This window comes from Odontomachus brunneus, unplaced genomic scaffold, assembly GCF_010583005.1.
Source record: "Odontomachus brunneus isolate Ranch 3 - 2012 unplaced genomic scaffold, Obru_v1 Obru_scaffold_050, whole genome shotgun sequence".
NCBI classification, from domain to species: Eukaryota; Metazoa; Arthropoda; class Insecta; order Hymenoptera; family Formicidae; genus Odontomachus; species Odontomachus brunneus.
Window position 1 is genome coordinate 1,781,355 of NW_022639500.1, and position 26,545 is coordinate 1,807,899.

Sequence of the window (26,545 nt, forward strand, 5' to 3'; positions counted from 1 at the left end):
CGTGCGCGTGCGTGCGCGCGCACGTATGTGTGTGTGTGTGTGTGTACATATTGTTAACCACATCAATAATTATTTCAATATTTTATCGTATATAGTATTGTATATTAATCGAAAACACTACACTGTTAAATAAAAACAATTATATGCTTAAAATTGTCTAGTGCTGAAATCATGATACATTAACTGTCTCAAAAGTTATTTTAATTCTTAAACTACAGTGTTTAGATGCTAATTCTGTATATATATTTGTAAATATCTTACATTCACAAAAGATTAATTATATAAAGTAAATATTCTTGTTATATAATAAGATACTACGATTAATATATGTCTTGTCGAGAGAGTTTGTGTCTATTTTCTTGAACACATTAGTCCTTATTCTGAGATCTTTTTTATAAATGAAAATACTTCTCTAAATATGTTTACAAGTTAATTGGAAGACTTATAAGCCATATTTATACTTGTTTTTACCAATGTTGATTAATTTGAATTTAAGCTTTGTCTGAATAGAGTTCAAATTCAAGATTTAATCAATATTGATAGAAATAAGTATTAGAGATACTTTTATCTATAAAAGAGAGTTCACAGAATAAGAATCATTGTATCAACGCTGATGAAACAAGAGTAAAGATAGTAATTCTGAGTGTATCTTTTGTTACAATATAAAATGATTCATTACATTTATTATGTTTTAGAATGGCATTTTGTTAGAACAACCTGGTACAATATCAAAAAGGAGTAAGCAGTATACGATCGTCATGTGTGTATAAAATTATAAAAAAAGTATAGTCAATGGGAGAAAAATTTATTTAGCACTTATTTCGAACTTCAATATGTAATTTGATATCAGTTTATGACTGGCGGTTTATGTCTTCACTTTTATTGTCTTGATACATGTTGCATCGAAATATCATTCTCATCATCTTCAAACATATACGCCGCCATAATCGAATCTCGAAGCTGCGAGAATCGAGCTTCGAGAATCGACAGGAAGCCGGAGATGTTCGTACGTGGCGCTGAATGGCTAACTCTTCCTTTTCCGGTACGACGTGCCACTGGTGCCTGGGTAATATTCTTCGTCTCTCATTCTCGTCGCAATACGTTAGTTTCATCGCCTGTCGAAGGGCTGGCTGGCTTTCCAACGTGACAAGATATGCGTGCCGTCAAATTCGTGCCGTTATTTCGGCGTTGCGACACGTTGTTCAGTCCGAAATTTTCATTCGAACGTGGTTGAGACGCGTACACGCCCATTACGCGATGGAAAAGCCGTCTAGCCGCTTCGCTCTTGCAGTTTTCCATATATTGCTAGAGTTTTGCATGGCGACGTCGTTCTTGGCGTTTTGAGTCATTCCTATTCATTTAGATCGATCATGTCGCCGAGACGGTTTGTGTGTTACTCCGTAAGCGAGATGTGTGCTAGAGTTAAAACACAAGTTCCTGAGAGCCCTCGAAAACGTTTAATTGTGTCAAACGGTATGTATTAGCCGCTCACCTTATATGTGTCATGAAGGCAACGTTACGTTCCGATCGAATGATTTTTCTCGGTCTCGACGCTAAAATCATGGCGAAAAATCGATATCTCGCGTATTTTCGACTAGAATTCGTACTCGACAGCGATGTTAAAGCATCTAACGTCAAGTGATAATATATTACGCATTTTCTTCTCTGCTCGAAGTTATTTCTACTTTTTTTGGTCTTATTTTCTCTCGGTCATGGAGTTTTTGAAAAAAAGGAGGAGAACAAGCTTCTCAAGGTCGCGGAAGTTTCTCGAACTCGCGTGCACGCCATTTTCTACGCGTCGCCGTAACGCGCACGTAAAATAGCAGTCGTCGTTCGGTGTGTCGTGCATTCTGGGTAAAATTCGCCCCAGCTGGTCAAAATGGCTGCCTAACAAGCGATTTCCGCTACGCCATCGTCCCGATAATCGATAGCGACAGATCACCGCGGGAAGAATCACGTTCGGCCGAGCGCGATCCTACGTGCAAAAATCGCGAAACTAATTTTTTTAAGTCGGTCAAGGATCCAATTGTTATTTTTATCGGCGGATTTTATGTCGCAAAAGTATCTCGTGTGATTCCTTCAATTCCGGTATGCGCGCGCACACGCACAGGATAGGACGTGGCAGGGTAGTGGGGAGAGCGAGATGGCGCCCGCGTTGCATGCTGGGAATAAGTGAGAGGGCAGGGGAGTGCGTGAATGTACGGGGACGTCGAAGCAGCTAGCTTGATCACAAAATGGCGGACGAACTTGGGTTCGCGAGCATATAGTGCGTGTGGCTTGATAGTTTCCTCGATGTCGCGTTTTCGCGTTAGAGTAACCCTTTGATATCGCGAATCCGTATACCTCGGGCAGTCTTGGCGTTGAATTGGCAGTATATTATTGGCAGCAATTCTGGGATCGGGACGTATTGTTGCGACGCGTACATGAGTACAATGCAGGTGAGTGGCTTATCGATATCAAACTGGTGCGAGTGCAATTCTACTGCGAATTTACCGGTTTTTACAACGATTGCCGATTATTTGCGACATCGCGGCGCATTTATACGTGTTAATGCGAACACGTGTTACGCGATATCGGGTGTTGTTTGGAATAGGGAATAATCACGTTGTCCCGCGTCTTTCGGTGTACCGATAACGGGCAAAAATATTAAAAATATTCGGAAAAACCCTATAAGTCCGGCCGCAGAGGGTTTGTATGCGTAGGGCGGGGTCCCGCGGACCCTCTGGACTCAGGAACTTGTGCCTCGTGCACCGCAATTTTCCGCGACTTTACACACTTTTCCAGCCTCTCCAATAACCTATAAGTTTGTTTACGTAGATTCAACGTGACATTTATCACAGAATATATCGTAGAACCACCCTGATTTTCGTCGCGAACGTTTCCTCGCACTTTCCGCTAGCCTAGTGTTATACTTATTCGAAAATCTAAAATGTACCCATTTTTGCAAATTGAGCTTGAATATCGGGATGTACAGTCTCATCTAGTCATCAGGAACGTACAACACGATTTTCACGGTGGATATCCATGATTTTAAGGCATTTCCATCAGGCAAATGTTCAAAATATTCCTGTGCTTATGCTCTTTAAAAACTCTATGGAAATTTCCATAGTAATTTCACAATTTGGTATGGGACATTTAATTTAAATCTGTGAAAAAGCTGTCAATAAGCCTTGTACATCCTACGAGACTCTAAGTGTGCCTATTAGAATCTTGTTTTAATCATAAATTTCTGTTACATTTGTCTCATGATAATAAGAATCGTACTATACCATAACACAAGGATGTTTTGCATATCATAAAAAGGAAGATAAGCTACTGTGTAATACTGCATTTGGTTCAGTCTCAGAATAGATTTGTCTTAACATATCACGAGGATAATATTAAAAGCAAATGTACACTTTTAATTGTAAGCTTTTTAGAGGATATATGTAATTTTTGAGATAGTGACAAAGCTAGTTATGATTCATTAGAGGAATTGAACCAAAATTTCAAGCAATTTCAAGCTTATTATGTGTCTTTGTTGTGGATACACAAAATATAGAAATTGCTATGGCTTTTTTACAGAATTGCCACATAGATGTCTGTAATAACTTTGAGTAAATCTAATCAATTTCATACATACACTTAAATTTATATTTTATTTATTTAATCTTCAGCATATCACTTATAAACTATTATAATGTGTTAAAGTTCTCAATCAACAAACTAGTGGGGATCAACTTTTTCTTGAATCATTTCTACAACCATATCATGATACAATATATTATGACATATATATTTTATGTCATAATTTTATACATAGAGATCATTTTTATGTTTGTATCATTATGTCTTTAATAATAGGTTACAATATCAGTAGTATTATAACCTACAATATTGACTTCTCTTAATGTTTAATCATATTGCTGTCATAATTACTGCTGCTAGTTATATAGTTAAAATCATAGTATTCATTGAAAGTTTTTTTTATAAAGAAGAAGCAAGCAACATGTTCATTTTATATATATGTAAAAGTAAAGCTTTTATATACGTGTAAAAGTAAAGCTCTCTATTTTGATGAAATCGATTTGATTTTATGCAAAGTAGAATTTTACTGTGCTTATATCTTTAGCATAATTTTATATTGCAATTCAATGTAAATATGATAAATATTAAAAATCAGTGTAATAAAATGCTATTATAGCAAATGCTTCAGAAGGTGCATTAAGTATAGAATCATATAGTTAATGTGCATTAATAACAAACATTAATTTATCTTTTATGTATTGAAGAACTGAATAGAATATATGCATAAAAATATGTATAGCGTATATATTTCTACTGCTATATATGATTTACTACATATATGTATATAAATATATAAAAGTACTAATTCTGTGTTTGATATATACATGTACATGATACATATATTTATATTACATATTATACAATACAGGTACTGCATATATATGTGTGTATGTAATATAGATTATTCACACATATATCACTGGCTGGAAAATGTACTTTTTAAAATATTTAATAAATGTGTAAACTTTCAGCATCATGCTCTATTATTCATCTTCGATACCCAAACTTTTATTGAATTCCTAGTCTGCAAGAACCTAGTATGTTATTTACGTCTTTAAACTAATTTCTTTCATGCGAGTAACATTGAAAGTGATTTTCATCAGTATTTTGCGGAATACTTGCTCAAATTAGAAGGATCTTCGCATCTCGCTATTATTTTTTTACTTTTACTGGACGTTGGAACATGAAGAAGGAACTACTTTTTCTTGTTAGGTATGGAATTTGATGTATTGTAATATATAATGTACATTGAATCGTTATTTTTTTTCTCTTGGTACTTTCATGCAAGCCGAGAAATTATTGTACAAGCGATCACGATTATTTAAAGAGTGTCTTAGGAAATTAGTATTACGTTTGCAAGAACACAAAATGGCGGACGACCATCATAAAATGGTGGACGAATTGTACCGTTCGTCGACATTGCGTTCGGGCTGACAGAGGAAATGTGAGAATATATGAGTTCGATTGCGAACTTGATATCTTTTGCTCGTTGTCGTAATCGTATTTCCGTTTCAAATAAAATTCCTTCGGAATTAAAATCGCGGGAGATATCGAAATTGGTGATAATCTGATGGGAAAATTATTCCAAACAACACACATCAAGTTATACTTTGTAAAGAAGTAAAAATCGCAATTATATGCAACCGGTTTGATTAACTTGCAGAAGGCATTAGAGTCCGAATCCGGTAAGGAATCCGGATCGGATTCCGAGAATGAGAGTAAAAGCGATAGCTCTTCTTCCGGGAGTAATAGCGGTACAGGATCCGGCTCCGAGAGGTAAGTTCAGTTGAGACATGTTCGTTTCCCTGAAAATCATAAGACCTGATACACGAGCTTGTATCGGTATATTTTTATCTTATTGCGTACTTTTTATATTACATGAACAAGCGAGTTAATCGAGAATAATTTTTCGAGTACACTTAGGTTTCCTTCAGTATCTTTAAGAGTGCGCGATAACAATTAAACCAATCAATAATCATTAAGGGATCAAGGGATTGATATCTCTCTTTATGGATATAGACTAATCTGTCATCATAAAGTTTTTGATAAAGAGATTAGTATTTCTAGTTTATAAATATGTGTTTAACGTAAAATGCAATTATAATAATATATTGTAAATATATAGCAGAAAGAAAAGAAAAGAATTGAATACAAGTACATATCAGGTCCTCTGATGTGTAAGGGTTTATTAGGATTAGCGCCACTCACAAACTGGCTACTTGTGTATTGCTATAGCTTTATATAGCACTAACAGTGTCTTAACAATTTTGCTAACTTTATGTATACTGAATATATTTTTATGAACGCACATAATTCTTATACGTTATATATGTCATATGATGTCCGCTTTCTCGTATTCGAAAATTATCTCTTCAATGCTAGATAAGCTGGTAGTATCTTTTCGTAGCATTAGACTATACTTTCAACTCATGTTAACTATCAGTGGTATGAATCTCGACGTAGAATTGCAGAATTAGATTCACACTTATATGTTAGAAACAGCATCTTGAAATATCTCTCTTATATTGCAAGACATGCCAAGCTGTTTCAACGTTTATGTTTAATGCATTGATAATTTTTTTATCTTGTAACATTACATACAATGCACAGTTTTTTTTATTATTCGGTAGCAATTAAGCAGTTAATTTAATATGCAGATATTTCACTTAGTTGACATATTTTTATCTTTATATTTCTCCTATGTTAAGAAAATTGTTTTGTCGCTCTATATTATTTGAAAATAATATAATAAAAATTGAATACAATTATTATATTATGAATTTAATATTTAATTATGTTAGATAAATGAGGCAAGTTTTTAGTAATAATAGAGAATGATTTTTAATAAACGCTGGCAGTTTTTTTCTTTGTCTGTAATTACTCTACTTCTATTTTTACGTGATTACGTTATCAGCATTAAAGTCGTTCCGGATAAGTGCACTTCAAAATGCTGTCTCTATATATTTTCCGTTCATATATAATTAGTTAAATATGAAACATTGCCCGACTGCTTAACGCAGTGACTCTAGCTCCTCGAGCAGTTCCGGTTCCGGGTCAGGCTCTGATTCAGAAAAGTCAGAGAAGTCGGATGCACCTGCACACAGTGATAGCTTCCAGAGCAAAAGCTCAAATCACAGCACAGAGACAAAGATTAGGGTTAAACATGGTCGCGAATGGGAAGAGAATCCTGACATATATGGCATCAGGAGGTCTGGGCGTTCGAGGAAAGAGCCGGAAAGGCTCGCTACAAACCGCGGGAGCGACAGCGATAGTCGCAAGAAATACAAGAAGAAGAGGTAAGTAAAATCGGGAGGATCTCTCGGCTCGATCATGGTGATGGTAATGATGATGATGATGATGATGATAATTATTATAATGATTATGATCGATGTTGCTTGGCTGAGCGAATTACTGCGATTATTATTCTAAGAGGCCACGAAAGTATGAAAGATTACAATAGCGGCATCGATGGGAAGTATTGTAACGTTTCAAAAGGATTATTACCTTTTGTTTATACGTGAGTTGTTTATCTCTTTTAATTGAACTAGAAACAACATTTATAACATATTATATAAATACAGAACTACGTGGATTATAGAACTACAATATCGTTTAGAGGCGTGCCGAAAGCAAGAATATTAAGAAATTGTTGTGAATGAAAATATCCGTGACAGTTATTACAATACGTTTTATCGATGCCATTGATATCTATGTTATATTATCGAACTGCGAAACGCTAAATGCTAGTTTAGAGATAATGACGCTCGTGATTTTTATTAGCCAATACAAAATAGTATACATACGATTAACCTGTACCTTGGACTTTGATTTTATCGTTCTTATTGCAAAGTACGTATTTTGCTATAATATAGCTCTTTTACTGTGAAGCGAATAATTATTGTAAATTTACTATAAAGTATTATGATTTCATGAATAATCCTAATTTTCGCTAGTTTTTGCTTATTCATTACATTATGGCTCTAAACACGTAACTTTAATATGCAAATTAATGAATTTATAAATAACTGTTATCCTAACATCACAATGTCAGTTGTTATATCATGTTGCGCAACTCAAATTTTATTATCCAACAATACAGCACATATGAATTTACCGAAAAATTCATAATGTTTCTATCGACAATGTCCGTAACAAAGTTATATATCTTATGTTATATATTTTATGAATTTTTATGCACATAGCATTACTCGAAATGTGGTACAGCAATATACGTATACTTTTGAGATTAACAAGTATTTATAAATGTATACGCCTTTTATCTTTTTGTGCACTAATTAAATTTCACTTTTGTTTTGCACATGTTTGCTTATTACACTTTTCAATTTATCTCACAATGCATCTTCATATTCTATGTTATCTCAGATTAAAAACTTAACAGCTATAGGTTTTATATGTTATGAAGAATAGGACGCGTGTGCAATTTTCTGAATTGTTTCAGCTTTATTTTCTATAAATTAATCTTAAATTACGCTAAATAACAGTTACAAATAATAAGTAGATTTTATTTTTCACAGCTTTACTTTTTTCTTCTAATATAATTATCATCTTTAGTTATATTGTTATTATTATTATATCATTTTTTTGCATGAGTTGTGTACAGATTATACGTATAAAAAGAATTCTGCATTATATAAAAATAATGTGAAAATTTTTAAGAAATATATTAAAAAAATAAATAATATTTTAATTAAATTCATAATTTTAATAAGTGATTTTACCATTATTGATGTAAGCATAAAATGTAATAAGAATGGTTATATGTGTACGTATTGCTGATTTTATTTTTTAGTTCACACACTTCGTGGAACTCGGAGACTTCAGATTCAGAATCTGATGAAATTGAAAATCAAAGGCCTCCACCTAGTAAATCCCTAAATAGACGTGCGGCGCAGAAAGCGAAAGAGAAAGCCAGAGCACGAAAGAAGCGCATTTCTGAATCTACTGAATCTTCCTTCGATAGCGATGACAATAGAAGGTATATATTTGAAAAAATAAAAGTGTATAAAATAATATGTAAATTAGATTTAGCGTTATTAATGTTAAATTTTTTACTACTAGACAAGTTACTAGAAGGACAGGCACGGCTGTCAGTTACAAAGAAGAAAGCGAAGAGGGAACCGATAGCGACGATCTGGTTGAGGTCGAAGAATCTAATGCCGTATCTACAGAACCTGATAATGCTGAAACGGTTGAGCGAATTTTGGGGCAGAGGAGAGGCAAGAAAGGAGGTAGGATTAGGCACAACATTGTTAAACAGGATAGTAACTGAAATAATAAATATATCTGCTTTGTAATTTTTTGCAGTTACCGGCAACATGACTACGATTTATGCTGTCGAGGAAAACGGTGATCCCAATCCACAGGATCTAAGTGACGTAGAGACCGAAATACAATATTTGATTAAATGGAAAGGCTGGTCTCATATACACAACACATGGGAATCGGAGGAATCCTTAAAAGCACAAAAGGTATGATTAAAATTCTTATTTTGATCTTTCTTAATTGCAAGAAATATTCATGACTTTTATATTTATTAGGTTAAAGGATTAAAGAAGTTGGACAATTTTATTAAACGCGAACGTGAGATCAAACAGTGGAGAGATGGCGCTGGACCAGAGGATATAGATTACTTCGAGTGTCAGTTAGAGCTCCAACAAGATCTCTTGAAGAGTTATAACAATGTCGAGCGGATTATTGGTATTAACATAAATTAGATCTAAAAATAATATATTTTATTTACGCTGGCAACAAAAGAAATTAATAACTTCGAGTTTTAATATTGCATGCCTTTTTAGAAAATGGAGTAATATAATTTGTTATATATATACATATATATTTTAGCTGACTATGACAAACCAGATTCGGAACATCCTGATTATCTTTGCAAATGGGAAAGTTTGTCTTATGTCGAATCTACATGGGAAGATGGAGCTCTAATAGTGAAAAAATGGCCAGAGAAGATTAGAGAGTTTCGTGACAGAGAGGATTCCAAGAGAACGCCGAGCAAACATTGTAAAGTCCTTAAATCTAGACCCAAGTTTCATCAATTGAAAGGACAACCAGACTATATGGGCAAAGGGAAAGATTTAGTACTAAGAGATTATCAGATGGATGGACTTAATTGGATGATTCATTCTTGGTGCAAGGAAAACAGGTATGCAAATTCTCGTATATAAGGAATAACTTACGTTAATTGTATTTTACCGATAATTGTATTATTATTTAAGATAATTGTATTTTTTCTTATTTAATTACATTTATTTTTCTACAGTGTCATACTAGCTGATGAGATGGGTCTGGGTAAAACAATCCAAACGATATGCTTCCTCTACTATCTATTTCACACTCAGCAACTTTATGGGCCATTCTTATTAGTAGTTCCATTGTCGACGATGACTTCCTGGCAGAGAGAGATGTCTCAATGGGCACCCGATATGAATTTCGTTACTTACTTGGGTGATGTCTCTTCCCGCAATGTTGTAAGTATTATTTTTTATTATTTATCTCATCATTAATATTTGTTGCATTAAAATATCTTGAATTGGTTTATATTATATAAATCTTTATATATTCTTTTTTTTTTTTTAGATCAGAGAACACGAATGGTGCTATAGTTCGAAGAGGCTAAAGTTTAACGCTATACTTACAACATATGAAATAGTACTTAAAGACAAAACATTTTTGGGTGCCTTAAACTGGGCAGTGCTATTAGTGGATGAAGCTCATCGATTGAAGAATGACGATTCCCTTTTATATAAAGCACTTGCTGAATTTCATACTAATCATCGTTTATTGATTACTGGTACCCCATTGCAAAACAGCTTGAAAGAGTTATGGGCCTTACTGCACTTCATCATGCCTATGAAGTTAGTTTCTATCATATTTGAATTTCTGTTTAAATTTTTTAATCTAATTTTTATAATTCTTTATATAGAATATTCCTAAAAATATAAATATCTCTTATTCTGACATTTATATTCATCATATCGTTTTATTATGTAGATTTAATTCGTGGGAAGAATTCGAGAAGGAACACGAGAATGCTGCCCAGAAAGGATATTCCAAGCTGCATAAACAATTGGAACCATTTATTTTGCGCCGAGTGAAGAAGGACGTTGAGAAATCTTTACCTGCCAAGGTTGAACAAATCCTACGAGTGGAAATGACGTCGGTGCAGAAACAATATTATAAATGGATATTAACCAAAAATTACAGCGCGTTGCGAAAAGGCACTAAGGGATCTACGATGACATTCTTAAACATTGTTATCGAATTGAAGAAGTGCTGCAATCATGCCTTTCTTACGAAACCTACCGAATACGAGAAGAAGGATAGTAATGAGGATTATTTGCAACAATTGATCCGTGGTTCCGGCAAATTAGTGCTTCTGGATAAATTATTGGTGAGACTGCGCGAAAAGGGACACAGAGTTCTGATATTCAGCCAAATGGTGAGAATGTTGGACATCATCGGTGAATATCTGCAAAAGAAGCATTTTCCATTCCAAAGATTAGATGGAAGTATAAAAGGCGAATTGAGGAAACAGGCACTGGATCACTTTAATGCAGAGGGTTCAACGGACTTCTGTTTCTTATTGTCAACGCGTGCCGGTGGTCTTGGTATTAATCTTGCCACCGCGGACACCGTGATAATCTTCGATTCTGATTGGAATCCGCAGAACGACTTACAAGCGCAAGCTAGAGCGCATCGAATAGGACAAAAGAATCAGGTACGCTTGCAATTGTCATACGATATTCAATTTATACAAATTATCTAAACGCCGTTTTTTTTAACAAACTTCACACTATATTTATTATAGGTCAATATCTATCGTCTGGTTACAAAGAATTCGGTCGAGGAAGAGATTGTGGAACGTGCGAAGCAAAAGATGGTCCTTGACCATTTAGTGATACAGAGAATGGATACAACCGGACGAACAGTATTAGATAAGAAAAACGCGGGGACCAATAGCAATCCATTTAATAAGGAGGATCTGAATGCCATTTTGAAATTCGGTGCGGAAGATCTATTTAAAGATGAAGAGGATGGAGATGAAGAGCCAACCGTAAGTCTATTGACATATCTTACATCCTTGGATAAATACTTTTGTATATGAAGTTATAATTAGATACAAATAAACTATCAGTATTCATGATGTATATATATATAAATATTTATAATTTCTATGTAATTAGTGTGATATCGATGAGATATTAAAAAGAGCTGAAACAAGAGACGAAGGACCAATGACAGTTGGCGATGAATTGTTGTCTGCTTTTAAAGTCGCTAGTTTCGCTGCATTTGAAGAGGAATCTGAACCAATAAATCAAGCAAACGATAACGATGACGAAAGTAAAGACTGGGTATGTGTATAACATAGATACGGCAATTAATCCAAAATTTCCTCTGTGAAATGTTAAAATTTACTTATTTAACATTATATATTACAATGTTAATTATGCGTTCTAGGCGGAAATCATTCCCGAAAACTTCCGCAAGAAAGTAGAAGAGGAAGAGAAATCAAAAGAGATGGAGGATCTTTACCTACCGCCAAGAAGCCGGAAGACTCTTCAGCAAATTAACGAAAGCGGTATGCACGTTTATTTTAGTCTAGTTTAAATATCATTTGTTAACAAAACGTTGCAATTTGTTTTTCGTGAAATGTAACAACACGTATATAAGCAAACGGATATTATTTTATGTAAAGGGAAGGGCAAAAAGCGCAAGAAGCAGGACGAAAGTGAAGATGGTGACGAATCAGGTAGCGACGTAGAAGGCAGCGACGATGAAAGACCCAAAAAGAGAGGCAGACCAAGAGTTACACCGCGTGAGAACATCAAAAGCTTTACCGATGTTGAGGTATGCAGTTTTAATTTTACACGAAACTATTTCTATACGCTTGTGTGCGAATTTGATGCTATAATAAAATTTTACTTTGCAGATACGAAGATTTGTCAAGAGTTATAAGAAGTTCCCGGCGCCTCTGAGACGATTAGATGATATCGCAGCCGATGCCGAGTTACAAGAAAAGCCAATGTCGGAATTACGTTTCCTAGGCGAACAACTAAAGTCTAGATGTGACACGTGTTTGGCAGAGTTCGAGAATACCGCAAAAGAAAATAAAGGTGGCGAAGAAGAAGGTAAAGGACCTGGTCGTAAGAGAGGACGTGGTCCTACCTTCAAGATGGGTGGTGTCATGGTGAATGCAAAGTCCTTCTCAGCAGCAGTTAAGGAACTCGAGCCTCTGGACCAAGCTCTGCCGAACGACCCTGACCAACGTGCTACTTGGTATATTGATTTCAAGTAAGTTTCTAATTTAGCTTGTTTAAGATACCGAGATATAAATTACGTGAATTTAAGTATTGAATACAAAATTAAGAAACTTTAATATTTATTCTCTATTTATTATTTTATAACTCTATTATTTTAGGCTGAAACAGGCGAATTTCGACTGCGAATGGACTTCTGAAGATGATTCCAGACTGTTGAGGGGCATATATCAGCATGGTATGGGTTCGTGGGATGCAATTAGCATGGACACCAATCTAAAACTCGGAGATAAAATTCTTCTTAATGGCAGTAAAGCACAATTGAAACGCGTCAATACGCGCGCAGAATACTTACTGAAAGTTTTGAAGAAGCAAATCGACTTCAAATTAGGAGTGGTAAGATCATTTTGTATTATTTCGTATTCAAATTTTTTTATTCAACAAGATTCAAAACCGAATATATGTAATACTTATTCTTACGTTTTACCTGTCTTTATGCTTTGACAATTGCAGTGTGTAAAAGCTACATTATGTGTTATTACGATATTATAGTACATATATAAATTTTATTTTTACTAATTTTATATTTCTAGATCGATTTTATAGTTTATGATTGGTTTATTTCAGACGCGAGCGAGGAAGCCGAGAAAGCCTAAAGAGATGAAAGTAATTACTAAAGAGATTGTAGAAGACAATGATTCCTCTGGTGATGAAAATAAAAAGCTGAAGCCCAAAGTTGATAAGGTACATTTTGAGTATAAGATAAATTAACGCGTGACATTTTATGAAATGTGGAATACACACTCATATTTTATATTTTACGATTACAGCCGACAGTCAAGAAAGAGGATGAAGTTGTTGTAAAGAAAGAGATCAAAGAAGAAGTTGATGATTTGCCTGAGGAAAAGAAAAAAGATAAAAAAATAAAAAAAGAAAAGAAAGAGAACAAAAAGACAAAAAAAAATAAACAACCAGCAGGTCCAATGCATTTCACGGCAAATAATGAACCAAGGGCTCTTGATGTACTTGGAGATTTGGATCCTTCAATATTCAATGAAGTAGGCATCATTTCTTTTATACATTTATGTTTCTTTCACATATGTAGTAAATCTATATAATATGTATATGATGCGTGAAATAAGAAATTGTTTGATAATATAACCTATTTTATTTTATTATAGTGTAAGGAAAAAATGAGGCCAGTAAAGAGGTCTTTGAAAGCTTTGGACAGACCAGATGAATCCTTGAGTCCACAGGAACAAGTGACTCATACGCGCCATTGTCTTTTACAAATCGGCAATCAGATTAATACGTGTCTTGCGGAATATAGAGATCCTGAACAGATCAAGGAATGGCGAAGTAATCTCTGGTACTTCGTTTCCAAATTCACAGAGTTTGATGCGAAGAAGCTTTATAAGCTGTACAAGCACGCGATGAAGAAGAATGTCGATAGCAATGGCGGTGTCTCTTCTAGTCCCGATAAAAAGGAGGACTCCAGTGTCACTAAGGTACGTTATCTTCGCTTATATAATAGATATCGAGTCGATAAGGATAATATCATTTATATAAAAGATATCGGCAGTTCATAAACGACCCTATTCTTTTTGGCAGAAACATAATGAGAAGCTTCATGACAAACATATCGAGAAACAGCAAGCGGATGGTAGTAGTAAAGACAGTAGAATAGGAAAACGTAAGCTCGATGAAATCGAGGAGAATTCGAATAGCAGTACTTTAAGTAAGAAACATCTTTCGGCTATTTCTGCTGTCAGCAATATCAGCAGCACGTCCGCAGTTACTATCGGTGCTATTACGATAACTCCTATAACGTCGACACCGAATTCCATATCGAGTACGACCAACAGTGCAGATACCTCGAGACATAAGGAGCAAAAAGAGTCGAAGCACAAAGATATGAAGAGGGACAGAGAACGAGACAGAGATAGGGACAGAGGACATAATGATAGAAATATAGATAGGATAAGGGGTGGTAAGGACGAAAGAATTGGAAGAGACAGTGGGGGATATAGCATTGGACATTATAGTGGTAGTAGGGAGGACGATCATTGGATGTCAAGAGACGGGGGGAGAGACATGAGAGATAACAGGTATGTAATGATAATAATATTGAAGACAAGTATATTTACACACTGTTCTCTGTTTAACTTTGTTAATTTTTGTAATATACAGATATCTTTAGATATCTAAGACTCTTGGTCTTTTGTCGCGGCCATTTTGATTTCTGATGTCAGAAGCGAGGAAATACATGCCCAAAATTCGTACGTCGAAGATAGTACGTCGAAGTAAAAAGATATACGCAAAAAATGATATTTACAATCGATTAAACATATTAAATATTCCAAACTTTCTTTTTGCTCTAACTAGTAAATAATTGTAAAATTAACGTGAAAGAATAATGAGGAATATAGGTTATATAGGAATATAGGTTAAAAAGGAAGATTGCATGTCACGTTAACTTTAGAGTTATTATTGATTTGTTGATTGATTAGAGCACAAGAATTCTTAATCAATTGCAAGTATTATTTTTTTGGATATATCTTTTTATTTCTATGTACTTTGCAGGAATTTTTGGCATGCATTTCCTCGCTTCTCACATCATCAATCAAGATTTTCGTGGCGAGTCATTAAGAACCTTAATATTGAATATGTAAATAAAGATCACTGCATGTTATTGTTGCTTAATCGTTGTCATTCTTTTTTTTCCAATAGATTCAACGATCACAAGCGCGATCGTTTTGACTCGTACGGGCGAATGTCCGGCGGTTATCACCGAGACAGAGATAGGGAACGAGATCGCAATATGCACATGAATGACAAGAGGAAGTACGTTTACAATAATGCACACACCAACGCTCCGCTTCACGAAAAACGACCCGTCTCACGAGAGGATTCCTTAAGTGATTATTACAGGTACGCGTCAGGACCACCGGGTTACGGATACGGTCCTGGTGGTTACGGTGGTGGTAGCGGTAGTTATCCTACCGCGGACATCACGTCAAGTCACTTCAGAGGACGGGGCTATCCGAGTGACAATTATACCGGCGATTGGCGGCCGAACAAAGATTACAGAAGGGAATACGACAGAAGGCCACCACCGCCAAACGCCAACTCCTAGTGCTCCTTCCTCGCCTCCGTTGTTCCGGACGAGTACTCCAAGGCAATTGTGATACCGTCAAACTCTTGTATATAGTCTTCTGTGTATGAATGCGAATCATGAGATGCACCGAGATGTGGTTTTTTGTGTGATTTGTCACAACGCTTGTATTTATATGTAAAAAAAAAACGGTATTCCAATTAATATTCTTAATATTTACGAATAACGTCGCGATGATAACGTGAATCACGGCAGACCACAGTAATCTCCGCGAAAAATTTCACGACAAATAATAAGTGAATTATGCGTAAGAAAACAGGCGGAATCGTGTTCTTAGCTCGCACCAAAGAATCAATCTAAAATTTATTACAGAAAGTTGTTAATCCGCTTAATTTGGAATTTAATCCCCTGTATATATTGGAAAATCGTGCGAAGCGTCGGAAAACAACTATTTTTATTGTTTTGTCAAACATTAAAGCTCCTGGCTAATCGCTATGATTGTCCTTGTTTAATGATATCAGAAGCGAGAAAACACATGCCAAGATTTCGTCCGTTATACTTTCAATTAAAAAGATATATCTATAAAGTGACATTTGTGATCGATTCAACACACTTTTAAAATTGTCCGAACACTTTTACTCAAACAATCAATAAATAATCGCAAAATTAACTTGACATGGAACCTTCCTTTTTAACCTCTTAAGATTATGTCAATGTTAATTTTGTGACTATTTATTGATTGTTCGAGCAAAAAGGAAAGTATTCGGACAATTTTACAAGTATGCTAAATCGATGACCAATGCTATTTTGTGGATATATCTTTTTAATTAAAAGTATAACGGACGAAATTTTGGCATGCGTTTAATGCCAAAATTAAACAAGGACAGTTACAGCGACTAGCCTTAAATTCAGATATCCAAATTAGATTTTATCAGTGTGCAATTTCGCTAACAATAATTTATCAAAAACGTTCGAGCTAAATTTTGTGCATATGCCTGTATATTTTATATTATAGTGTAGATCGATTTTTTTTGTTATATCCGTTACGTAACGAGTATATTCGTTAAGTGACAGCTTCCGAAATAATATATAATATATTTTGCATTTTCAGTACATAATTATATACATATGTATGTGTTTAGTTTAGATATATATCGCTAGTTTAGATATATAATCTACTCGAACTCTATCATAAATATCTTGACTTGATAATATGAAAGCCTGATAATGGTAAATTGTCTAATTTTATTGCTAACACAACCTAAAGTCCGACTGCATTGCAATAGACATAACAAATGGTCGTGTTTCATTATAGAACAATGCCTGTAAAATTGTACAAACTGTGTATTAATTAAAGTGTCATGATTTTTCTACAAAGATATTGAAATATTAATCGTGCGAAAGACCTATGGATGTACGCAAGGTGTCAATAATGTATAATAAGCATGTTTTTATACTTACTAATTTTTATTTCGTCATTTTATAAATATAAAGTTTCATAAAGAGGCTCGACCTCGTAAAGGAAAAAAAAAGTTATCAGTCGTTATCAAAGGAATAATAATTATATATACTTATATATAATTATATAAATTATATATAATTATATAAATTATAATTATTATATATAATTATATATACGCAAATATACACAAATCCTTGAAAAAATGTTTTTGATTAAAAAATATTAAACATTTTCTCCGAGGAAAAATGCTATTAGACAATTTATTTAAAACATCTATATTTATATTTACAATATATCACAAATATCAATATTGTGTTAACTATTTTTTAATTAAATATAAACTTTATAAAATTATTTAAGCATCTACTATGCTCTTAGATAAGCAATTACGAGTCGTATTGGCCCAATATCTGTTTACGGTATATATCCGAAACGAGGGCAAAAAACAGTTAGTGGCACCTTGTGTACGATATTCTCTATTTAGTGGAGGTTTCTTGGTCATTAACTGTCAAATCAACCTGTTGCGTTTATGTGTGTGTGTGTATGTGTGTGTTGCGCGAAGTACTAACAGCACTTCATACATTATTCGTCAATCACCAGATATTTCGTGTGCAAATCAAAAGAGAAATACAGTTTAAGATGTGAGTTGCTTGTAGTGCTTCTGACATGTGTGATTTAAAGTAAACATCAGTGAAGAATGCTTTTGCGTTTATTATCGTTTCGTGTATATGATAGTTTTGTATTTTACATCTCGAAATTAATGTAACATAGTGTAAATAGTAGCATAAGATTAATAGTTATACTCTGCATCGCGAACTGACGAATCACTGAGATAGCATTGCGTTTTCTTTACTTCGTGCGTAAAGAGTAAAGAAGTTTTCGCTACCACAGTTTTACCTCAGTCAAAAAGAAAGTGGAAAGTCGGATACAGTGACAAAACGAAAACTCGTATAGAGATTTTATGTAAATTGTCTAATCAAGTTTGTCTTTAAAGAAAGTAAAAAAAAAAAAGATAACTGGAAAGGGAATATTTAATATTCGAAATAATTTTAGAGAAATTTGGAGGAATTATAGGAATAATTATACTTATGCTTTAATTAAAAATGAGCAGCTGATAATCTTTTCTTTCATAAGATAAAGCCTCTTATAAAATTTTATGCCTGTATAACAATAAAAATAGAATGAAAGTCAAGCTCTTATAATAATTACAAGTTTTCCAAATTATAAATTAATCCAATAAACAACACAATATGATCTTCTCGCAATGATTGATATGTAAATGATCATGTGTGACGATAGAGATTGTTATTGTTAAATATTGTTGCAACGTTAATATATATAAGTTATTTTATATATTATTTTGCGCACATCTCGAACTGACTTACTCGGTCGCGAATATCCTGCAACTTCGCAATTCGTGCGCATTTATGTAACTGATGGCATGTATAAACTAATAAGAGAGAAAAAATATACTTGCGTGAATATACATAATCATATTAAAGAAAAAGTCATATTTGCGTATTTTGTGTCTTAAATAATTGTTCAAGAGCAGAAGGATAATTGAGCGATCATAGGAGATTCGCTAGATTTTTATTTACAAGTTAATATCTCACAACAGTATGTGAATAGCTATTTATAGTTTATTATTAGACGCAAAGTACCGAATATCGACAGTTGTCACTATGATGAAGTCCTACGCAATAGGAGTACATTGTAAATATTTAGTCGACAGTTAAATATCAAATATAAGTGAGATATAGCGAAATTAGTTTAATATCGTGCATATATTAGGAATATATGTAAAGTTATTATAATAACGTATTTTATCTATCTTTATTGTAGATTACTCAACGTTTCTGAAAATATATCTGCATTTTTCATGGCAGTTGTGTCGTGTTGTGTTATTAATAAATATAGGTAGAGTTATTGTCGAGCTCGTAAAGTATATCTCATTGCAATGTGAATTCTATACATATAAATAATGTTACACACATACACACACACACGCGCGCGCGCACACGCACACGCATACACACACACACCCACACACGTCACATGATATTAAGTTTGTTTATTTTCAGAGAACTTTTGAATTAGTGATATAATAAGTTAGAGTGAAAGAAAATATACTGATTTTCGGGGTTGGGAGTTACTTTTTAAAAGTAATGTGTTATCGTTATCGTTATTTGCAATAAAAAATAACTTGTTATTGTTACTCGTTACCGATTCTAAGAAGTAACGCGTTACCGTTACTTGAAAGTAACGATAAATAAATCGGTACCTTTCGTTACCTTTTTTTTAATGTTAAAACAGCTTATAAGACAGAATATAAATTAAATATAAGATATTTAGAAAGATATTTATCTTTTAATATTTTTATTAGTACTTTACATGTTTTATGTTTAATTACATGATATTTTATTATATAATATTTTATATTGTTTTTATTGTTATGATATAATGATAGTGAATGAAACAAATAGAAATAAGCAAAAATTTTCGTTTATATGTTTAATTATATCTTTAAAATTTTAATTAATTAAGTAGAGAATATTCCAATAATATTCAGAACATTCTTGAAACCATGTAAGAATATTCTTTCCGAATATTCTCAGAATATATTCTCTTCTCATTGATTTGACAATTTCGACGTCGATAGACGAATTATTTCTCGCTGGGAGGAACATTGAGTGTAAAGCCTAATCTACAATATGCTCTTTGCGTTCTTTGGCTGCATTCGCTTTGGGCGCTTATGCGCTGTAAGCGTCATTCTATCTTCTTCCAGCATGTAATGAGCGATAAAGATAGAATGACGCTTACAGCGCATAAGTGCTCAAAGACGCAGTCTTTAGGTTTGTTTTCGTTCCTGCACTGCTGAACTGGTGCAATAAGTTAGAGCGAGAAAAAATATACTTGTCTCACTCTAACTTATTGCACCAGTTCAGCAGTGCAGGAATAGAAAACAGACCGCTTGTCTTCTGTCTTTTTTTGGCTTAAAGCCTGATCTACAATATGCTCTTTGCGTTGTGTTTCTTATCTTCTATCTTTTTCTGGCTTAAAGCTTAAGGTTTGAGTCAGAAAGAGATAAAGAGAAAGAAGCAGGAAGCAAAGATTCGTATGTACTTGACCGAAAAAAATCGCCGGTTGGAAACCTACTCTTTTAAATCGTTTGTATTTCGTATGAAGAGTTTTGAAGTGCAATTGAAAAGATTTGTGAGTCATTTCATTAATTGTAATTAATTATTCATTTTTGGACCATGCATTTAGCCGAAATAATGGCCGGAGGTAAATTAAACAAAGTTCCGGTATGATATCGTTTGTATTTCCTCACATAACACAAGACTTAAAAGATATCCCAAAGATATCCAGAGGATTGCTAAATGTCCTCAGTCCTCAGAATATCCTAAAAATATTCCGAGGACTTCTAAATGTCCACACAAGTTTCCACCCAGCAAACACATGTTACATGTAACATATATGTTAGTTGTAATTTCCTACTCAACAATATAACTGTTATATAACACGTATGTTATATAACAGTTACATTGTTGAGTAGGAAAATATAACGAACATGTATATTACATGTAACGTTGTGTTTGCTGGGCAAGATATCCCTTCAAGATTTTATACTATGAGGGTCGTATGAAGAGTTATGAAGTATCATTAAAAAGTTTTGTGAGTCATCCAGGTAATTTTAATTAAATATTAAAAAATCATGTAACTGGCCGAAATATAGATTTCAAACGCTGCTATGGAAGTACCATCAGGCACGATAGGTAATTTTTAGTATTTCAATACTCCTGGTTCTTTTTTCGATCGTATCAACCTGGTAATGCTCGGTAAACATTTTTATCATTACATTGTAAACGTTACGCTAATATCTCGGCAACAGTAAATGTTCCGCCTACAGGACGATACAAGAGAATGTTTTATTTGTAACGTTATTTTAACGTACAAGTAACGTAGCAATCAATTTTGCATTATGACACATTCCTGTTATGGGTGTTTACGATAATTTAAGTTCGTGTTAGTACAAATTAGTTTCATTAGGGCCGAAAAATATAATAGGCACAAGAATCTACCCACACAGCACAGAAATTTCAAAAAGCTTTCAGAAAGATTTCAGGAAGATTTCAGAAAGGTTCAATGTTTCTGAAATCTTTCTGAAAGCTTTTTGAAACTTCTGTGCTGTGTGGGTAATATCTTCATGATTCATGACAACTCAATGCTGTCCGATAAATCGATTAGAATAGAATTAAGGCTGGTTTATGATGGCTGCGATCCGTTAACTTATGCTGGAACCGTAAAAAATTAGCCAATCATAATCGAATTCTAAAAGAATAATCGACTGTGATTGGTAAATTATTTACGGTTCCGGCATAAGTTAACGGATTACAGTCATCATAAACCGGTTTTTAGAGTAGCATAGCGGATAGTATATGTATAAGGGTGCAAATTAGGGATGGGTAAAAAGAATCGATGTTTAGGAAACATCGATGTTCGTTCATTGAGGATGGTATTACATGTAGAGAGTTATGCACCGATTGGCTGTAGGATAGAGAATTTCTAGAGACCCTAACATTTTCTTTAAATGTAATATTATCCTCAATGAGCGAACATCGATGTTTTCTAAACTTCGATTCTTTTTGCCCATCCCTAGTGTGAATCCATGCAGCGGAATAGTGGAGCGCGGAACGAGAGCGGAATCAATCAGGAGAGGAAGCAATCACGAGCGAAAACTGTAGAACGTTCGTAATTGGTCCCGCTCTCGTTTCGCGCTCCGTTATTCCGCTGCATGAATTTGCACCTTAAAAATTAACAGTATCAGGTAATATAGTTTCGTAAGATATGTAACAATAATATTACAAAACAATGAGTTATTACATTTTAGAAAAATTAGAAGCACTAAATTAAATTATGAAAAAATATTATGTGTTTGTGAAATATCTAAAAGTAAAAAGTAGATTACCGATCGTGCCTGATGGTACTTCTACAGCAGCGCTTGAAATCTATATTTCGGCCAATTACATGATTTTTTAATATTTAAGTAAAATTACCTGATTGACTCACAAAAATTTTTAATGATACTTCATAACTCTTCATACGATCCTTATAGTATAGGATCTTGAAGGGATATCTTGGGAACTTATGTGGACATTTAGAAGTTCTTGGAATATTTTTAGGATATTCTGAGAACTGAGGACATTTAGCAATCCTCTGGATGTCTTTGGGATATCTTTTAAATCTTGTGCTATGTGGGGAAATACAAATGATACCATACCGGAACTTTGTTTAATTTACTTCCGGCCATTATTTCGGCTAAATGTATGTGTAGTCCAAAAATGAATAATTAATAAAACAACTTACAAATCTTTTCAATTGCACTTCAAAACTCTTCATACGAAATGCAACGATTTAAAAGAATAGTTTTCCAATCGGCGATTTTTTTTCGGATAAAGAAGTAATAATATACTCGAATATTAAGTGGTAGTGATAATAATATCTGCTCAACAATTGTGTGATAATATCCACGAGTGGATAATAACGAAATAATGATGATCGAATAATCGGTAATAACAATACCTGGATAACTGCTCTAACAAAAACTCTAGGCTCCACAAAGGGCTGCGTTCAGATTCCCCACCCGGGTGTATTCTATTATTAGAAGTGCTATAGTATATGTGACATATACTATAGTGTTTCTAGTAATAGAGTGCACCCGGATGAGGAATCTGAATGCACCCAAGGCTAGGTAAATCGACTGTCGTAACGGCCGCTCAGGCCTGGTTGGCGCTTGGGAGGAGGGTGGGGGGCGCGCGGCCAGGCGCGCGTCATGCCATAACGCTATCACCGCCGAGGCGAGCGCATCGCGGGAGCTGCCGCGTTATTTTCTAAATTATTTCGCGTCGATTTTTAATACCGCATTTTGATTTTGCCACAATTAAGGCAATAATTAACACGATTTAAGACGTACTTATCACATGAGCAGGTGTTGTGGGCTTTACCGCAGCGGGCAATTACCGCGTTTCATTTACCTTTTTACTTGTTAGATAGAGAAACGTCGCGATCGAGTTCCTCAATGACCAAATATTATCATCACCCACTTATTATTTGAGTATTATTATTCTTTTATACGGTTATCATTTAACTATTGGGAGTACAAATAAGTCTCCGCCGTTTTTTATAAGAAATTGGGCATTTATTGTGAAAGAACGGTACCTTATGTTTTATTCAAAGTATTGTCCATCGCTAGCCATTACTTTTTTCCACCTTTCTGGCAGCATACGGATACCACGTCGGAAGAACGCTTCATCTTTTGAGGCTATTCACGAATCGACCCAATTTTTGGTATCTTCATATAATGTGAAGTGTTGCTCAGACAAGCCGTGCGTCATCGATCGAAACAATTGATAGTCAGAGGGAGCAATGTCTGGTGAATACAGCGGGTGGGGTAAAACTTTCCAATTGAGTGTTTCCAAGTAGGTTTTGATCGGCGCCGCAACATATGGACGAGCATTATCATGCAGGAGAATAATTTTGTCGTGTCTGGAGTAGTAGTAGGCGCGTTTTTCCTTGAGTGCTCGGCTCAATCTCATCAATTGTGTTCGGTAGGGAACCCCAGTAATGGTTTCGTTCGGTTTGAGCAACTCATAATACACGACACCAAGCTGATCCCACCAAATACACAACATGAGTTTTTTTCCATGAATATTCGGCTTGGCTGTCGATGTTGAAGCATGGCCACGTGGTTCCCATGATTTCCTCTTCTTTGGGTTATCGTAGTGGATCCATTTTTCATCACCAGTGACTATACGATGCAAAAAACCCTTTCGTTTATGCCTGGCAAGCAGCATTTCACATGTGTAAAATCGACGTTCAACGTTTCTCGGTTTCAATTCATATGGAACCCAATTTCCTTGCTTTTGAATCATTCCCAACGATTTTAAACGATGTGAAATTGCTTGTTAAGTCACTTCTAATGTAAGTGCAAGTTCTTCTTGAGTTTGGCACGAATCTTCCTCCAATAATGTTTCCAATTCCGCGTTTTCGTACACTTTCGGCCTTCCGCTACGTTCTTTGTCTTCGACGTCAAACTCACCGTTCTTAAACTTTTGAAACCACTCACAACTTCTCTCACTTAAAGCAGCCTCACCATATGCTTCTACAAGCAATCGATGCGCCTCAGCTGCAGATTTCTTCAAATTAAAGAAGTAAATCAAAAGTTCCCGCAAATGACGCTTATTCGGCTCAAAACTCGACATTTTCGCACGAAAAAAATTATGTGATGCTGATACAAAATCGCTAATATTTCAAGATTATGGTGTTGCCAGATGTCCAACCTTACGATATGACGTTTTACATCTGACAATTTCAACCATAACTTACTAGTGGGGCCATCTTTTGTCAAATGGCGGAGACTTATTTGTACTCCCAATATTTTTATTACGTATTGCGAAGCAACTCGAGCGTGCCGTTACGACGATTTCCTTATCTCGTCTTGCTGTTGTGCATAATTAATTGATACTACCGGACATTATTATATGGTTATCGATCAGACATTATTATCATCGCCTATTAATTAATCGGGAATTATTACTTCTTTATTTGGTTATCATTTAATTATTTTTTATTGCGCATTGGGAAGGAACTCGAACGTGCCGTTACGACAATTTCTTTTCGACATCTTGCTGTCGTGTATAACTATTTGATATTAATTTATTAAATTATTAATTAATACTAAATTAAATTAAATTTCTGTCATAAAGATCTAATAGAGAAAATGCAATCACGCAGCTCTAGAGGATGCGATGCCTATGGGTTCTAGGGAATGCCGCGCCGGAGGATTCGGCTCGGGCCTGACAGAGTTGGCGCGAAGGTGAGTTTCACTGATTTAAATTCGTAATTAGAAATCCAATAAAACTGGAAATTCTTTTATTTGAAATCATATTCCTTAATGCCACCATTGTCGTGTGTAATACTAAATTAAATGTGTTTTCTGTTGCAGAGACGAAGCAGACGACCAGCCAACTCTTATGGCTCCTGCACACAGGACACGGTAATGCTTGCCGCGTGGCGGAAGATCGCGCGACAGCCAATCAATATGCTACTTTCCGTAATAACCTTCTAGCTCTTACGGAAAAACAACATATTGATTGGCTGTCGCGCGGACTTCCGCCGCGCGGCACAAACATTACCGCGTCCTGTGTGTAGATGCCATTAGGGGCTACTGCGCCGGAGGATCCGGCTCGGGCCAAGCGGGGTTAGCTCGAAGGTTAGTTTTCCTAACCAGTTAACCAATTTTTTCGACGCGAGATTCGTACGCTACCCGAAAGATGGGAGAAAGTAGTGACAAGTGATGGACAATACTTTAAATTATAAATGTATAACTAGTTTTTTACAATAAAGCCTCGAATTTCGGAAAAAAAACGGCGGAAACAAAGTTGTACATCTAATAGAAAATAAAAAAAAATTTTTAACTGAATATTTACTTCATATGAAAACAATGGAGAGTTAATGTCTATTAGAAAAAGTATATTAGTAACAGTTTATACAATTATACTTATTTACTACTAAATAGCTTAATAGCTGGCTTTGAAACTTTCAGACTTTCTATTTAAAATCTTTTAGATTATATTTGTATTATAAGTGTCGTTTACTTGATTTCGTTAATATAACCTTTATTAATATGTATTAGTAAAAGTTAGTATAATTATATTATAATTATACTAACTTTTACTAATAGACATTAACTTTCCATTGTTCTCATATTAGATCAGTTGAAAAATATTTTATTTTCTAATTATTAAAAAATGGCTTAAAAACAGCTAACTTTGATATTCTTAGACTTTCCATTTTCATTTCCAGTTTTTTATTAACAAAGACTTTCTATTTAAGACTTTCTATAATTCAAAGTTAGTATAATTATACTAAATTTTACTAATCAGATTATATAAATCACGTTTATATAATTAAGAAATAAAATTTTAACTGTATGTTCGCCTCATATGATATATTTAATCATTTTTTTATGATTAGCGTTATTTTGCATCGCAAATGCATTTTGTCGAATGCACGAATAATTTCGTAAGGATGTGTACAAGAAGAATCACA

General features: G+C 34.4%; 1 protein-coding gene and 1 long non-coding RNA gene across 6 annotated transcripts; one reads left to right on the forward strand and one right to left on the reverse strand.

Moving 5' to 3' along the window:
* The first annotated feature begins 704 nt into the window (after window positions 1-704).
* LOC116845271 (chromodomain-helicase-DNA-binding protein 1) lies at window positions 705-17,349 on the forward strand. Of its 5 annotated transcripts, XM_032817782.1 has the most exons (23): window positions 705-1,066; window positions 5,231-5,343; window positions 6,588-6,863; window positions 8,378-8,563; window positions 8,647-8,816; window positions 8,893-9,056; window positions 9,126-9,285; window positions 9,430-9,742; window positions 9,860-10,067; window positions 10,177-10,454; window positions 10,591-11,317; window positions 11,408-11,653; window positions 11,784-11,951; window positions 12,058-12,178; window positions 12,296-12,447; window positions 12,530-12,891; window positions 13,019-13,253; window positions 13,485-13,601; window positions 13,688-13,915; window positions 14,039-14,365; window positions 14,469-14,965; window positions 15,588-15,701; window positions 15,777-15,993. In XM_032817782.1, exons 1-23 carry the CDS (start codon window positions 854-856, stop codon window positions 15,991-15,993), a joined length of 5,592 nt encoding a protein of 1,863 aa, XP_032673673.1. In that variant the 5' UTR covers window positions 705-853. The 5 variants fall into 5 exon arrangements, with proteins under 5 accessions (XP_032673673.1, XP_032673672.1, XP_032673675.1 ...); XM_032817781.1 differs by having other exon boundaries at window positions 708-1,066; window positions 15,588-17,349; XM_032817783.1 differs by lacking the exon at window positions 705-1,066 and adding an exon at window positions 1,977-2,438 and having other exon boundaries at window positions 15,588-15,993.
* LOC116845278 lies at window positions 787-1,639 on the reverse strand. Its single transcript, XR_004378225.1, has 2 exons — window positions 1,493-1,639; window positions 787-1,416 (listed from the first exon to the last, which is right to left on the reverse strand). It is a non-coding gene; the product is annotated as an uncharacterized LOC116845278 (long non-coding RNA).
* Window positions 17,350-26,545: the final 9,196 nt, after the last annotated feature.

Excerpts from the sequence above, each read along its gene's own strand:
- LOC116845271 (XM_032817781.1), top strand. The coding sequence starts at position 854 with ATGACTGGCGGTTTATGTCTTCACTTTTATTGTCTTGATACATGTTGC. Across the intron at positions 11,654-11,783 it reads ATGGAGATGAAGAGCCAACC|TGTGATATCGATGAGATATT; the intron begins GTAAGTCTATTG and ends CTATGTAATTAG. Across the intron at positions 11,952-12,057 it reads ATGACGAAAGTAAAGACTGG|GCGGAAATCATTCCCGAAAA; the intron begins GTATGTGTATAA and ends TATGCGTTCTAG.